Source organism: Borostomias antarcticus (genome assembly GCF_949987555.1).
Source record: "Borostomias antarcticus genome assembly, chromosome: 14".
Lineage (NCBI taxonomy): Eukaryota > Metazoa > Chordata > Actinopteri > Stomiiformes > Stomiidae > Borostomias > Borostomias antarcticus.
Window position 1 is genome coordinate 5,787,996 of NC_140247.1, and position 16,797 is coordinate 5,804,792.

The window sequence follows — 16,797 nt, forward strand, 5'->3', positions numbered from 1 at the left end:
GCACCGCCCCCCACCACCCCACCATAAGGAGGATGTGCAACAAGCACAGAACAAAACAACACACAGACAAATAGATAGAGAGACATCTTTAACTAGGACACAAAGAGGCAGACAGAGAGTACAAACCAATGTGTTAATGGGCTAAGAAAGTTTTGGGACTTACAACCATCGTTTCTACCTGGATGAATTCATGGAGGGAGGCGTCGTGTATTTCTTTGAACTCTTTGCGAATATTGAAAAGGTCAACCTCACAGCGTGAGACCATGATACGGATCAGTGCCCTGTCGTCTGTGCCCAAGCCCTGCAGGGGGGAGAGGAGAGGAGAGGAGAGGAGAGGAGAGGAGAGGAGAGGAGAGGAGAGGAGAGGAGAGGAGAGGAGAGGAGAGGAGAGGAGAGGAGAGGAGAGGAGAGGAGAGGAGAGGAGAGGAGAGGAGAGGAGAGGAGAGGAGAGGAGAGGAGAGGAGAGGGGGGGAGTGAAGGGGAGGAGAGGAGAGGAGAGGAGGCCTGGTTTACTCACATATCCATTAGCTCTTACTGTTAGCAACCTCTACTCTGCCTGAGGAGGACAGGAGTACAACACAAAGCAATCGTGCACAGAAACAACATCTACACAACAACTGTAGCATCCACAGCTATGGTACTGTAGCATCCACAGCTATGGTACTGTAGTATCCACAGCTATGGTACTGTAGCATCCACAGCTATGGTACTGTAGCATCCACGCTAGCATGACTGGCAAAGATATATGAGACGAAAACAGATCTACTACTGTACCTTCATGGCTTTGTACAAACGGTCAGCAAAGTAAGAGGGCTGGTTCTTTACACTGCGAACTGCGGAGGGACAAAAGAGACAGGTCATTTTCTAGGGTAGCTTTCCGTACCCAAATCCATAGGCTTCCCAGACAAGACATGAATCAATGGAGGAATCGACCCTTACCTATGGCATACATGGCGTTTTTAACGTCTCCCGACATCTCCTTCTTGATGATCTGTTCGATGTCCTTGTTGGAACATCTGACAAACTCTTGGAACACTATGGACAGGAATGACACGTCAAACATCATATATCTGTGGATTCCACTATCTACTAATATGAATGCTGAGAGGACATGAATGCAGCATTATTGGATACAAACAGAGCTATGTGGCTGAGCATATGACCTCAGTCTCGGACGCCTCTCTGTCTCGCCTCCTACAGAGTTCTACAGTACCTCTCCTCAGATGTGGGAAGCTCCTGGTACACAGGATACTCATGAACTTCATCTCCATATCATCAGAGTCTGCATTGCAAGCTTCAGCAAGTTCCTGAAAAGTACAACAACAGCAAGGCCTCAGAATCTTAACCCATCGCTGTGACTCTGTGTACCGTGTTCAGTAAATCAGTAAGATTTACTGAACACCAAACAGAAAGGAAGAGAGGGAGCCATTTCAGGACATACTCACCTGGGCGTCCTCATCAGCTTGGCCCATGTCCGCAGGACCCTCCTCTCGGGCTCCCTGAGGAGAGATGATTGGTCAAGGCGCAATACTGTCTTCGAGTTGATTGGCTAACAGTGTATTATGTACGAGGAGATTACCTGCACCAGCGAGACGAGAATCCGACAGAATTGACCTGAGGTGTCTGACTGGATAGCCTCCTCCAAGGTCATCTTGTAAGCTGTACAGTTTTATGACAATTAGGTCAAATAATTGTGTTTTTTTTTGTGTGTTTTTTTTTAACCAGCTGGAATGACACAGTTACATATTGATAGGCCCAACCGCCATTACATGAGGAGGGCCTCCCCCTAAAGGCAGCCATAGGTGTCACAGGAAGCGAGCAGATTGTTGAGGCAGACGCATTGCTCACCATTCTCATAGGCTGCGTTCATAGCGTGGATCTCCTCGTTAGTCCTGGTGACCAGGATCTCGATCAGGGCGTGCTCGTCTGTGCCAGCACCCTGTCAGAACAGAGGGGGTTTAGATCCCACTTGTTTTTCCAAAACGTTAAGCTACAATGCTTATATTTATATTGTATATTTCTATGTGCAGTGAGTAGTATATTTGCATCTGTTTTCCCATGTGATTATTGTGTGACACTTCTGACTGCTGACTACACACACCTTGATTACTTTAGTTTAAGTTACTTTATGTTATTTAATTTATTTATAGTAAATCCCTTTGTTTATCCCTAGTTGATTCTATGTGCCTCCCTCTTTTGTCACGGCCGTACGGCCCGGTTTGTGACACATGGGAAAACACACACACTCTACAGTATACCCCTCCCTCTCTCTGTCACTTCCTTGATTGGTCACCTCATATCAGTGAACCAATAGTTATGCTACTTTGGCCCAGGCCACTGTGGCATAATTTGTTGCAGCAAAAAACACCTACATGGCTGTTTCAGACACGATCATATCCAACACACACACACCAGTCCGCCCCTGGAGGAATTGGCCAGTAGGTTGTCTGTTGTGTAGTAACCCACTAGATATTCATCAGCCTTGCTGATGTTATCGCGTGTAGAGACAGGCAGCACCTCCTACCTCGATTGCTTTCCTCATCATCTTGGCATCAAACTCTGCTGGAGTCAGCATGAGAGAGATGATCAGCCTCTCCAGGTTCTTAGACAGCTCTGACTTCAGATCTTTCATCAGATCCTTTGGGACATGGAGAGAACAGAACACATGTTCATAGGCTGGCCTAGGTTGGCATCTTATCTGCGGTGGTTGTGGGAATATGTAGCCAGTATGATGAGGTCAGTGGTCTGGAACAAAATGGGGGCTGGCCACACCCACACTCACTGGAATGATGTCATCTCGTACCCATGGAAGAAAAGCTCTAGGAATTAGATGTGCTTATCACAATTCCTATCGCAAATGCATCCAGGGACTTCGAACAAATCTGCTGGTGTAATGTAAGCAGAAGAGGAGTATGTCTTATTCTCAGCTAATCTTACCCTTCCCAGAAGAGATTTGAAGGCCTGCCTGATCTCTTGTCTCTGCTCATTGCTTCTCTGAGCAACGATGTCAATGATGGCATCTTCATCCGTGCCTTTAAGAATGACATGAAGTGACATTATCAAAACTGTTAGATTACAATGTTATCATACTTTATTAGAGTAGAAATGGAAATCATCCAAATACAAAAAATGTATTTTCCAGTGAGAGGCTGCTTACCAAATCCTTTCATTGCCTTTCTCAGAGCTTGAGCATCGCTGGCAGGGTCAAAGTCTGCAACAGGACGAACTGTTCCTCTCAGCTACAGTAGGACACAGAGAAGATGAGAGAGGACAAGAGTGAAATATAATACACCATAGACACACAAACACACACACACACACACACACACACACACATGCACTGTGCAAAGCAAAGCAGTTTTCGAACCACACAACCCTTGATCTAACGACACTGGACCCAGAGGGCCACATTCATAAACATGCAAAGGTCTGCAGCACAGGCAGGCACAAAATGTCAGCTATTGTCATGAAATATCTAATTATATATTTCAATCGGCTGTCTGTAATCTTTAGATAAAGCTTTGTGACAATATTCCCTTGACCTTTGAGGGGGGTGAACGCCATCACAGGGTCATAGGTCATGACACCAGCAGAGAGGAAGAAGGGTGGCGTGAAAAACAACTCAATCTGATAATCAGACAGAGAGGAAGCCTTTTGTTGGTCTGAGCGTTGGGATCTTGGTGACATTCGCATGCCCCTTGGGCCAGGGTTGGGGGACAGGGGGCATTGTAACAGAAACTGGTTGTATTTCAGCGCTCCAATTTGTAAAATGAACAGCATTCTGATCCTATCTCGGAGCAGACAAAGGCTTTGCTGTCTGAGCATGGAGGCGCTATCTGCCATGAGTTTGGGGCACCAGAGGGACTAGATTGTTGCAGGGGCCCGGACGGTAATTTGATGCATGCCATTGCCAATGCCAAAACATGCTGTGACACATCTACACTGTGAGCGGATGGATGGAGGGATGGAGGGATGGATGGATGGATGGATGGATGGATGGAGGGATGGATGGATGGATGGATGGATGGATGGATGGATGGATGGATGGATGGATGGATGGATGGATGGATGGATGGACTGACGGAGGGACGGACGGAGGGACGGACGGACGGACAGACTGACGGATGGACGGACGGATGGATGGATTGATGGACGGGGCCAAACCTGTATTTTGGTCATGGCACTTATTTCCCACATCTTGTAGGCTAGCTGAGCGGCTTCAGGGAAGAATTCTCCAGCTAAGCTGAAATTATGTCAGTAACAGTGAGTCAACTCAACACATACCCGGCACACCCAGCTGAGCTACAGTACACATCATCTAGATAGGGCCGAGCACTGCCTCAGATAAGACATCTATCCTGAGATACAGACCCAGCGATGACATCATGTTCCATTGCTTTTAGCAGACTTGCTCTTTTCAAAACATCACCACGTTAGAGAACCCCAGAGTTTTACTGCTGCTGACAGCCAACTGGTATACTTCAACTTCAACTCTTTTTTTTCGCTATTTCCTCTCAGTTTTTAAGAACTTGGTATCAAACTGAAACCTTCCATTCCTTGGTGTGATGCTTCCTTTGGAACAGGTTTCATTGACTCTCCCATAATGGAGCATTACTGTATAATAGAACTCTATCGCCCCCCTCTGGTCACTGTAGCCCACTGCAGGACACAGCTATAGCAGCACCCATAACTTACTCATCATCTCCCCCACATAGGTTGAGCAGAGTCCTCTTGTAATCCCCAGAAGTGTCGTCCTGTAGGGTTAGGAGGGTTAATGATATTTCGGTTGACCGTTCTAGGCAGGATCAATTCATTTGATTTGAACACTGAGATTCGGCATTGCTGGGTGGGGGACAACTAAGGTTCTTCACCTGAATCATGTTATACAGTGACTTCACCTGAATCATGTTATATAGTGACTTCACCTGAATCATGTTATATAGTGACTTCACCTGAATCATGTTATAGTGACTTCATCTGAATCATGTTATATAGTGACTTCACCTGAATCATGTTATATAGTGACTTCACCTGAATCATGTTATATAGTGACTTCACCTGAATCATGTTATATAGTGACTTCACCTGAATCATGTTATATAGTGACTTAACCTGAATCATGTTATATAGTGACTTCACCTGAATCATGTTATACAGTGACTTCACCTGAATCATGTTATACAGTGACTTCACCTGAATCATGTTATACAGTGACTTCACCTGAATCATGTTATAGTGACTTCACCTGAATCATGTTATATAGTGACTTCACCTGAATCATGTTATATAGTGACTTCACCTGAATCATGTTATATAGTGACTTCACCTGAATCATGTTATACAGTGACTTCACCTGAATCATGTTATATAGTGACTTCACCTGAATCATGTTATATAGTGACTTCACCTGAATCATGTTATATAGTGACTTCACCTGAATCATGTTATATAGTGACTTCACCTGAATCATGTTATATAGTGACTTCACCTGAATCATGTTATACAGTGACTTCACCTGAATCATGTTATATAGTGACTTCACCTGAATCATGTTATACAGTGACTTCACCTGAATCATGTTATATAGTGACTTCTCATAGCCCAGACGGAAGCATTCCCGGATGTCCAGCATGTCGATCTCTGCGCGACCGATCATGATCCTGATCAGGGTGTTGTCAGCTGTGCCCAGACCCTAGAGAGAGAGAAAGAGAGAGAGAGAGAGAGAGAAAGAGAGAAAGAGAGAGAGAGACCGATGGAGAGAGGGGGGGGGCTAATGTTTAAACCACAGTAAGCTATGTAGGGTACTGGATCAAATCTAACCCCATGCTTTAATGTAATGCTAGTTATTTTCAAGTCTCCAGTCATGGAATACCAGCAGGAAATATGCCCCCATTGCTTATAGCTATCTATTTCTGACAAGACACAGGCTAGGCTAAGGAGCTATTTTCAGTCTGAGCATGACTGAATAGACTAGATTTTACCTTCATTGATTTGTAGAGGCGCTTGGCAAAGTACATCGGGACGCTCCTTATACACTGGACTGTGGCAACACAACACAGAGGACATGGTGAATGAGAGACTTGTGACACCCAGGCCCACAACAGCACAGTGGCCTATATTCAGAGGGCTAAATCAGATCAAAGAGAGGTCACACTTACCAACTGCCAGCATCAGTCTCTCAAAGTCCCCAGAGAGCTCACTCTTGATGCTGTCCTCGATGGACTTCTCAGCTATCTTCTGGTATTCATCAAACACTGCATGCAAAGAGAGAACGGGGCGAAAATGACCGTAAACATGGACCTATATTTGATATTAGCCTTCCTAATTTGCATATTAAACCCATGGTGGCTTCAAAGATTAGGTACTAAGTAGGTACGTATTGTTACATAGTACATGACTGAGTTATGTGACTGAGTAATTGGCTTCAGTGGCTTGGGTGTGAAGTGAGAGGCCTGCTGGGCCCGGGTCCAGGGTGAGTGTGAGGTAGGTCTAGAGATGTAACACTCCTGTGTTAGTGTGCCCCAGGACTGGGTACCCACCCATCTGGAGGTGGGTCACACTGCGGTTCCCCAGCAACATGATGAACTTGGCCTCGTCTGTCCCCCACTGCTCCTCTCCAGCCGCGAACAGGTCCTGGACAGGAAGACAGGAAGTGAGGGACGCGTCTCGGAGGAGGGGGAGGAAGTGGACGGGAGCGTAAGAGGTGGGCGAAGCGGTTGAAATTGTTTGCTGTTTATTTGGATCCCCATTAGTCACGGTCAGGGTGACCACTAGCCTTCCTGGGGTCCACAAAAACGTCAAGATTATAAAGAGGTTAGGGTTAGATTATAAAGAGGTTAGGGTTAGATTATAGAGGTTAGGGTTAGATTATAGAGGTTAGGGTTAGATTATAGAGGTTAGGACTAGATTATAAAGAGGTTATGGTTAGATTATAAAGAGGTTAGGGTTAGATTATAAAGAGGTTAGAGTTAGATTATAGAGGTTAGGACTAGATTATGAAGAGGTTAGAGTTAGATTATAGAGGTTAGGACTAGATTATGAAGAGGTTAAGGCGTCTAGACTCTCACCTGTGCATCCTGCTCCACCAGGTCTGCGTCCACCACACCTGTCTCATCTCTGGTCCCCTGTAGGAAGGAACACGCAGAACCTCAGCCTTCAACAGTAGCCAGGTTAATGGAATGACTGTGGGCATTGGTTTCCCATGGACAAGCCACTGTCACCAGCGATCACAGTTCTGGTGCTGCAACTTTTTATTGAAGCCACACTGACCTGGAGCAAAACTACCAGCATCTTCTTAAAGTGCCCTGAGGTGTCCCCTATCACGTCCTCCTCAATGTCCGTGCCGTAAGCTGACGATACACAAGACGCAGGTTGTCGTTTGACGCAGCTTTCACTGGGACGGAAATATGCTAGAACATCTGATAACAAAGGATCCTACCATCGTTGTAGGCGTCGACCATGTCGTGGATCTGCTGATTGTTCCGGGAGGCCAGGATCTCAATCAGGCATTTCTCGTCTGTTCCAGCATCCTGAAAATGAACCAGATTCACAATGAGTACAAATCCACCATGTTCACTTATCACAAGCACTACGCAAACATATTCTGCAACGTTCTAGTCCTCCAGACCTGGAGGGTATATGAAGTGAGTGTACAGGGTAAGGCTTTTGCTATCTTACTTTGATGGCATCGTTGATTTCCTTGGCGTCGTGGTAAGCTGGGGGCCTCATCAAACTGACAATAAGGCGCTCAAACTTACCAGTCAGTTCATATTTCAGGTCATCGATCAGGTCCTGGAAAAATCACATTTGAGCATGTTTCCCTTTAGAATGTGTCTTAATACAAGTATTCCACAGCAGAAAATACTGGTTGAACATATTTGTCTGATAACATAATGTAACATAACATTGTGAAATATGTCACTGATTTAGATGGGAATACAGACTTCTATACTATACCTGTCCGAAATTGGACTTGTACGCCGCAATGATCTCCTGCCTCTGGTCATTGCTTCTGGAGGTGACCAAGTCCAAGATGGCCTCCTTATCACTGCCTGTGTGGAACAAAGGAACACAGGAATCACAGGAAACACCATGTGTACTTTACTGGTATGAAAACAGTAAAAACCATGTCTACTGTTATGAAAACTGGAAACACCATGTCTACTGGTATGAAAATAGGAAATACCATGGCTAATGTTATGAAAACAGGAAACACCATGTACTGTATACTGGTATGAAAACACAGGAAACACCATGTCTACTGGTATGAAAATACAGGAAACACCATGTCTACTGGTATGAAAACACAGGAAACACCATGTCTACTGGTATGAAAACACAGGAAACACCGTGTCTACTGGTATGAAAACACAGGAAACACCATGTCTACTGGTATGAAAACACAGGAAACACCATGTCTACTGGTATGAAAACACAGGAAACACCATGTCTACTGGTATGAAAACACAGGAAACACCATGTCTACTGGTATGAAAACACAGGAAACACCATGTCTACTGGTATGAAAACACAGGAAACACCATGTCTACTGGTATGAAAACACAGAAAACACCATGTCTACTGGTATGAAAACACAGGAAACACCATGTCTACTGGTATGAAAACACAGGAAACACCATGTCTACTGGTATGAAAACACAGGAAACACCATGTCTACTGGTATGAAAACACAGAAAACACCATGTCTACTGGTATGAAAACACAGGAAACACCATGTCTACTGGTATGAAAACACAGGAAACACCATGTCTACTGGTATGAAAACACAGGAAACACCATGTCTACTGGTATGAAAACACAGGAAACACCATGTCTACTGGTATGAAAACACAGGAAACACCATGTCTACTGGTAAAAAATGTGCACGCCTGTTCACTGCCCTTCAATGTTTTTGCTCTTCCATGAACAATGGGCAATTGGTGGCACAGATCTAGAGAGCTAGAGCTGTACTCTCTTGGCGGCACAGGTGTGGTCAGTCTTGGGTCAGTCACAGGCGTGGTCATTCTTGGGTCAGTCACAGGCGTGGTCAGTCTTGGGTCAGTCACAGGCGTGGTCATTCTTGGGTCAGTCACAGGCGTGGTCAGTCTTGGGTCACTCACAGGCGTGGTCAGTCTTGGGTCACTCACAGGCGTGGTCAGTCTTGGGTCAGTCACAGGCGTGGTCAGTCTTGGGTCACTCACAGGCGTGGTCATTCTTGGGTCAGTCACAGGCGTGGTCATTCTTGGGTCAGTCACAGGCGTGGTCAGTCTTGGGTCAGTCACAGGCGTGGTCAGTCTTGGGTCAGTCACAGGCGTGGTCATTCTTGGGTCACTCACAGGCGTGGTCACTCTTGGGTCAGTCACAGGCGTGGTCACTCTTGGGTCACTCACCTAAGCCTTTCATGGCATTGTAGAGAGTCTCAGCATCAGTGCTGGGATCGAAGTCTGGAGCGTATGTTATCGTGCCTCTGAAACCCTGCAAGATAATTCATGTACCTGTCAGCCACTTCACTGGATAGGTTAAGTCAACTATATCATGTTAATTAACCAATTCTTTATTGGGAAAGTTAAATAGGAGTATAGTTCAGAGTATAGTTCACTCTAAGTCACTATATTACTCTAGAAGTGAATGAGTCAGTTCAGAAAGTGGGTTCAATGGCCATCAGACTGAGGCCTGGGTTAAGCTTGCTTCCACCCGTTTCCGGGTCTTTTGGGTCTCGTTAACACTTCGCAGTCACACGGCCACAGTGTTTGTGTTGTCAAAACCAGTGAGGTTTCGAGAATGCTGCAAAGGGGGTTTTCGTTCTCCTTTTCCTGGATTTCGCCCTCATGTGAGCTGGCAAAGGTGACCTCGATGATGCGCGTTCAGCTATTGTACAGGTAAATTATAACACAACATCATTTCTCAGCCCAGAATGTGATTGTAGGATTGTAGGATTGGATTCGTGCTGGCCTGGAATTGCTTGATAGAAATACTCTGGTCCGACCAAGATTCTATTAGTCGAGCAATAAAGCTTATCCTGAATAATGAATAGGCCTACTAGTTAATTACTAACAAATAGATTCACCCTAATTTGGAAACGTAGGCCTGAGAACAGGCTGACCAAGATTTCCTTTGGTTGAAGACAGACAGCCCTAAATAAATGCTTTCGAAAAGTTTATTTAGGAAGAAAATAAATAACGGTCAGGGTCTGTTTACAACCGGCACGCGCCTGTCCAGTGTTGTGAATGGTGCTGTGATAAGCATGTCCATGTGAACTCGATAACTTCTGGAGACGCTGATAAAACGCTCGTATAACCTCAAGGTCATTCTCATTTTGTTCATGTTCCCGTTCTCATCTGAACGTCGTGTAGCCCAGGCCTAACAGGCTTGGTCCAGAGCAGGTTTCCTTACAGACACAGAGGGGTGTGGGTGGCTAGGCCAGGGGTCAGTGCCAGGAGCCTGGGTGGGTACAGCCCCCCCCCCCCCCGAGGCCCTGCCTGCCTTGCCCTGGTGCTAGACAGCTGACAGCTGTCTTTCCCCCACCTACAACTGCCCCCCACTCCCCGCTCCACACACACACACACACCACCAGATCAGCAGACATGCTGTGTGTGTGTGTGGGAGGAACAGAGAGTCAAGTTACTTCCAGAGAGACCTGCTCTCATCGGTAGGGGTCTGCAATACAGCCCACTAACCTCCAGTCAGCAGTGACAATCGAGAATAGCTCAACAGCTCTGCAGAACAAGTTACGATCATCATTTAACTGATTAAAACCAAACTGATCAAACGCAGACATTTCTGTGGCCCTATCCTAAAAGCGATGCAATCTGCATACAGATTTCCCTTTAGCGCTGTCTGGCTCAAAGGCCACAGGTCTGAGTAGGTGTAGAAGGACACTTCATTTTAGTATAAATCTTCTGTCTGCTCACAGGCCTACATCTTAAACTTCTCTTCCTGCAGTTGCTTGAAGATTCCTACTGCATCAAGGCATTGAGCCAATATCACTCCAGCCAAGGGGCCGCTGCACATGCTCAGAAGCACCGCTGCTGAAGCATTACCACAGTGACCATCACTCCTCGGGACAGCTGGGGGAGCTTCACCTCCATAGCAACAGGATCGAAAACAACAGGCCCCTAGCAACTACCATCACCCTAAACAAACTTTTCAGCAAACACCTGTGTCTCGTCATTCAACAGGATCTAGGGTAAAACAGCAGGCCCCTAGCAGCAACTCTAAAACAATCCATTCAGCACAGGCCTCTGTCTCCTCATTCACCATAACATTGGAGTAATCGTGTTATCTGGAAATAATGTTATCAGCTAGATATCAGCACGACGACTTGCATCAGCAATGCACTTGCCAACACGCCAGTCTGGGGCTGCTGTGGCGAAGTTGTATTTATCTCGCAAAAGAAGTCAGTGCCACATGAAGGGATGTTTCAACACTGGGATTGTCGGCTGCCAGTACACAGGAAACAGGAGCTTATTAACCACTGACCAAATGGTCAGGACAAGAGTTCAGTACTGCTGAGAAACAGAACCAGGTGCGCCATATGCCCAGTCTGCCGGTCCCAATGAACCATAGTCTAGGGAACTGTCTTCTCAGGTCCATCTGTCAGTGAGATGTCTGGATATAAAGGAAGAGCTGACATGGTTCCTTTACAATGGACAGTGTAACAGATCCTATAGCTAGGCCTGGTGCTGCTAATGACTGGAATAGCCGTTATTGTTGCATTATCTCATCCCACACCTCATTACTGCATAAACAATGTCCCAAAACAGCTCCAGCCAACGAGCTGTGATACACCACCATCCTACCTGTAGGGTACAGCAGGCTACTGCAACACACAAGGATAGGAACAGGGAGAGACGCCACCACTCACCATTCCTGTATTTGGTCTTCTGTCCCAAGGATTAGCAGGAAATAAGAGCTTAAAACCTACAGTGAACAGGAGAGAGGGGTGAGGTGAGAATAAGGATTGCACAGATACATTCTTTTTCAGATGCTGTTCGTATCCATGTGGCAGCCATTGTTGCTGGGTGAGATTATTATGTTCAAGAACTCATGGTGTACTGTGTGAGATGTGAGAACCCTACAGATCAATGAACTGATCGTCTTGTCTGCTATTATTGAATGAGGTTGTCAGGTTACTGCACATTCAGCGTGAAAGGTGGACTGCATTCTACTATTTATTGCTGGGCTGCAGCATTTGCCAGCGCTAAAGAGCATTATCTGAGCAAGAGCTACTGCATGACATTATGTTCTATACTGTATGAGCTCTTCACCACCATGACGATCCCATAGAGGGAGAAGAGATTATTCCGGAGAGAAACGCAGGGGGGCCAAGGAAGAAGGCCTTTTGAATTGAATAATCTGACCCAACGTTCACCCAGAGATGACGCATTGGCAGAAAGTGCTGGCTTGGCGTTAGGCCTGGTGGTTAAACTATTTAGGCACGTTGCATGGGAATATTTTGGCGACTCACTCCCTACTGCTATAATGTATCCATTCAGAAAGGTAGCAGAGGACAACACAGGGACAGAGCTGTGCTGTACGTAATAAGGTAAAAATGAAGTTACAAAGTTGGACTGATTCAAACTCTGTTCTTCTCCCACACAGGGACGATGGCTGACAAACAGTTATGAGAATAGCATGTCAAAACTGCTTTCCTAAAATAGCTACAGTATGTATAGTTTACCTTACAGACATATTCAAGCACTGGAGACAGCCTGGAGGGCCACACCCCATGACTGTCTGTCCCCCAAAACCAAACAGCCTTTTTAGCTTAGGGCTGTGTGATGGATCAGAGATAAAAGTATAACCTACTGTATGATCTTACAATCAAGCTTAGATTTTTGGAGCATTGCAGATCCTTATCAATCATTTTCATTCAGCCCCCATCATTTCATTCAGACATCTTCAATGTCCTCCAATGTGGCATTTGACACTGAGACTCTCTCATCATTCGAGCCTATAATTATGAAGGCTATTTCTAAGTTTTTTTTGTTTTTTTACCGTTACTTCCAACCTCAAAGTGAATCTGTCTATTTTTAGCAGTGTATGATATCATTCACTAAACACATCCGACACAGAGGCAACTATCTCACCTTTTTAGGAAATTATGTCTGAGCAAATCGTGTCCCCGGCCGCAGTCCTCTAGCCTCAGCTCTGTCCGGTGAGTCTCTCTGAAACCCCAGCTGTCCAGCTGCCTGTCCTCGGCTCTGACGTAAGAACTGCAGCGCTTTCCGGCGGCGTATGCGTCCCCCAGCAAACACGCAACGCCAGGGAGACGTTCAGATCATGTCTTAATAACGTCCGTCGGTCCTGAACCCCGTTTGTTCGTCTGCTGGACCCCTCAATATTCACACGTCTGGCTTGGACCCCTCTAAGACGTCTGTGGACGTGCAAAACAGGTTCAATATCTGAACGTTAAAAAAAGACATTCATTCTGGCTCCTAATTGGATGTCTTTGGACGTCCGAAAAAGAGGAAAAAGACATCTAAAAGACGTCTTTTAGACGTGTCTTTGCTCAGTCGGACTCAGCCAGGAATCCCACGAGGAAAGGTGTTACGGTAAATTACCGTATAACCTACCTTAAGCCTGTCTAATTTTGCGCTGCTTAACAACCCCCCATTCTTTATTAAGACTTTAAAGACACTTGAAGCCAGTGTGAAGTCCCTTCAGCAGTCTTTTTGCCGAATGTGTTTCAGCCGAATATCTGCTTGCTCCTGGCACGTGTGACAAAAGCCAGGTCATCTGTTTTCGGTCTGATGCTAATAACAGTTCTCACTAGTGACATTTGGCCCACAAAGTAGGCTACAGTACAACATGGGTATTTCACAGGCACTCCACGTGACTGATCAATCATGCCATTAGGCTACTCATCATCATCATCATCATCATCATCATCATTATCAATAAAGTAGCCTATCTATTTATCATACATATAAGGCTAACTAAGCACTTGAATAAAAGACAGGTCTCAAATGACTCCCTGACCAATGGGGCTGGGATATTTTGAGGGACATTTGAGAAGACCCATTCTATGCAGTCCTAGTTTATGACCAATCATCAATGGAGGAGCATATCTTCCTGTAATATAGGCTAACTGTTTGAACTTCATTTTGAGAGAAGAATGACTGTGTGAGTTCATATGTGAGTGCCAGTGGCAGCATGCTGGCACTGGCGTGAGAGATTGCGACTGCTCTATTTCTGTCCCTGCAGACGGTCGTTCCAGTAAGAGAGTGAGGAATGTAAGACCAGAGCTGAGAGGGAGAGGTGGAGCGAGGGAGCTAAGAAGGGAGGGAGGGAGGGTGAAAGAGTGAGTATGGAGAGGGAATGAGATGGGGGAGAAAGTGAGAGGGGCGGGAGACAGAGAGAGGACATAGCAGACCGTACTACCCCTCATAGCTAAAGCATGACTGTATCTCTGCGTCTGCCAGCTTCAAATGGAGAAGTTACAACTTACAACTTACCGCCTGGCTGTGCCTCACTCACTACCAATCACAGCCTCCATCAGGCCACCTCCCTGTCTCAAAACACTGGGGCTCTGTTTTGGAGGGCTTCTCTAGCAAAAATGACTCCCTGACACACACACACACGCACACACATTGCACCTATCCCTGACTGCCTGTTGTCTGATTCTGTCCTGTGTTGATGAGGTCCAATACAACATGTCATTCCAAGCCAGTTCTAATTAGGTTCACCATGATCCAATAAAGATGTTTTCCTCAGATGTTTCGTCACAGCACGAGACCTGCATTTTACATGGGGTTCAAAACTACAAGCGGCTGTCCACTGATGGTATTTTCACAGTAGAGACAGCCAGGGAAAGATGAAGGGACATATACAGTATATAGATGTCATACACTGCCCTCTACTGCTTCGAAACCATATTGCCCCTTGAAAATGAAATGAATTATCAGATTTGAGTTCTCCCACATCTATATAAACATCTGGAAGGAAAACGTGACTCCAGCTGCAAACTGTAGGCTTTCATAAACATTATTATTCATGTCCTCATGTGATACAGTGAGAACCCATAGCGTAAGGAACAGAGTGCAGTACAAAAGCATTTTTGACATTCAGCACAGGATTTGCACTCACAATCACACCCTGTGGCCTTGGTGCAATAATGAGCACATTATGGTCATAACTCGCGAGAAAGGCTACTTTGTGACTAATTCCACTGAGTGGGAGGGTCACAGAGGCTAGCCTTGTATATATTGCTGTGAAAAATCATGTAGCTTCATCTGAGTAAACAGAGAGGATATATTTACCACATCCACACTCCACACAGTCCAGACTCACTCTGGGGGACGACAGACAAGGTAAGGACTCTATACATGCAGGACCAAATGATGACATAATATAAATAAAGGGGCTATTAATAGTGTAGTGAAGTGAAGTTCGGAATTAAAACATGCTCAAATATGAAGCTTCATAATGATGTTTACCAAATATCCAGGTGAACAGTTGACTGCTTTGATAATCAGATTTTCTTCCGTCATGGCTATCACGTTGTCTTTACATTTCTCAGTGACTGAAGTGACGGCACGCATGTGTACTCTAATTTGTCTCAGTGTGGTCCAGCTCCTGATTATCTGACGGCGCAATAAACCTGGTCCTCACGTGAGCAGAGGCTGGAGCACACCTCCGGGGTTCGGCGTTAATGCTCGGTGGACTTTATCTCTTCTGTAGGGATGTGCAGGCCTCTCTGTCCCTGAGTCATAAGACTGGCCAAAGGTGCTGCGCTGTACATGGCTGGCTAAGTGAGCGCGCAGGTGGAGAGCGGTAGCTAGGCAGCTGGATGGCTGGGCAGGAAGGCAGGGATGTAGAGAAGTACAGTAGTCAGACAGGGATGCAGAGAAGTACCGTAGTCAGGCAGGGATGCAGAGAAGTACAGTAGTCAGACAGGGATGCAGAGAAGTACCGTAGTCAGGCAGAGAGGAAGGGATGCAGAGAAGTACAGTAGTCAGACAGGGAGGAAGGGAGACAGAGAAGTACAGTAGTCAGACAGGGATGCAGAGAAGTACAGTAGTCAGGCAGGGATGCAGAGAAGTACCGTAGTCAGGCAGGGATGCAGAGAAGTACAGTAGCCAGGCAGAGAGGAAGGGATGCAGAGAAGTACAGTAGTCAGGCAGGGAGGAAGGGAGTCAAACAGGGAGGAAGGGAGACAGAGAAGTACAGTAGTCAGACAGGGAGGAAGGGAGACAGAGAAGTACAGTAGTCAGACAGGGAGGAAGGGAGACAGAGAAGTACAGTAGTCAGACAGGGAGGAAGGGAGTCAAACAGGGAGGAAGGGAGACAGAGAAGTACAGTAGTCAGACAGGGAGGAAGGGAGACAGAGAAGTACAGTAGTCAGACAGGCAGGCAGACAGACAGGCAGAGAAGTAGACAGGTAGGTAAGTCAGACGCAGGCAGACAGGGATGAAGGGGAGACAGGCAGGCCTGCTGAGGAGAATACCTGGGGGGATTAGGGATCCTTTGATGGGAGCCCAGAGGGGGAATGCCGCTTCCTCACAAAGAGTAAGTGTGCGGCACGCTCCATGGGTAAGCCATGAAAGCTGCTTTGTCCCTCCGAGATTCATTATCTCATAGGACCATTAGGCCAGACGGCCAGACAGCTCTCACCCACTGAGGGAGACGGAGCCAGGGGCAGGCAGGGGAGCAGGAGAGGGGCGCTGTGGAAGAGTGGTCTCCATCCACAGACCCACAGGATACTCCAGACATCAGGTCATGGCCCAGCCCAGCTCAGACACACACAGCGAGACTTGTTTACGAATCACATGCTCTTGGAAAAATAGTTTATGTGCC

General features: G+C 46.3%; 1 protein-coding gene across 1 annotated transcript in view; it reads right to left on the reverse strand.

Moving 5' to 3' along the window:
* Positions 1–11,087, reverse strand: part of anxa6 (annexin A6) — a gene marked incomplete at both ends in the record, with an annotated part of 12,085 nt that extends 998 nt beyond the window's left edge. The window contains 23 exons of the mRNA XM_084449120.1: positions 179–301; positions 775–833; positions 940–1,035; positions 1,214–1,307; positions 1,446–1,499; positions 1,580–1,659; positions 1,849–1,939; positions 2,525–2,638; positions 2,938–3,032; positions 3,158–3,239; positions 4,165–4,243; positions 4,696–4,754; positions 5,570–5,692; positions 5,982–6,040; positions 6,159–6,254; positions 6,540–6,633; positions 7,068–7,124; positions 7,270–7,349; positions 7,439–7,529; positions 7,678–7,791; positions 7,957–8,047; positions 9,386–9,474; positions 11,040–11,087. Of these exons, the coding sequence (XP_084305246.1) occupies positions 179–301; positions 775–833; positions 940–1,035; positions 1,214–1,307; positions 1,446–1,499; positions 1,580–1,659; positions 1,849–1,939; positions 2,525–2,638; positions 2,938–3,032; positions 3,158–3,239; positions 4,165–4,243; positions 4,696–4,754; positions 5,570–5,692; positions 5,982–6,040; positions 6,159–6,254; positions 6,540–6,633; positions 7,068–7,124; positions 7,270–7,349; positions 7,439–7,529; positions 7,678–7,791; positions 7,957–8,047; positions 9,386–9,474; positions 11,040–11,087 (1,968 nt within the window). The remainder of the gene's footprint in view (positions 1–178; positions 302–774; positions 834–939; positions 1,036–1,213; positions 1,308–1,445; positions 1,500–1,579; positions 1,660–1,848; positions 1,940–2,524; positions 2,639–2,937; positions 3,033–3,157; positions 3,240–4,164; positions 4,244–4,695; positions 4,755–5,569; positions 5,693–5,981; positions 6,041–6,158; positions 6,255–6,539; positions 6,634–7,067; positions 7,125–7,269; positions 7,350–7,438; positions 7,530–7,677; positions 7,792–7,956; positions 8,048–9,385; positions 9,475–11,039) is intronic.
* Between the last annotated feature and the right edge of the window lie 5,710 nt (positions 11,088–16,797).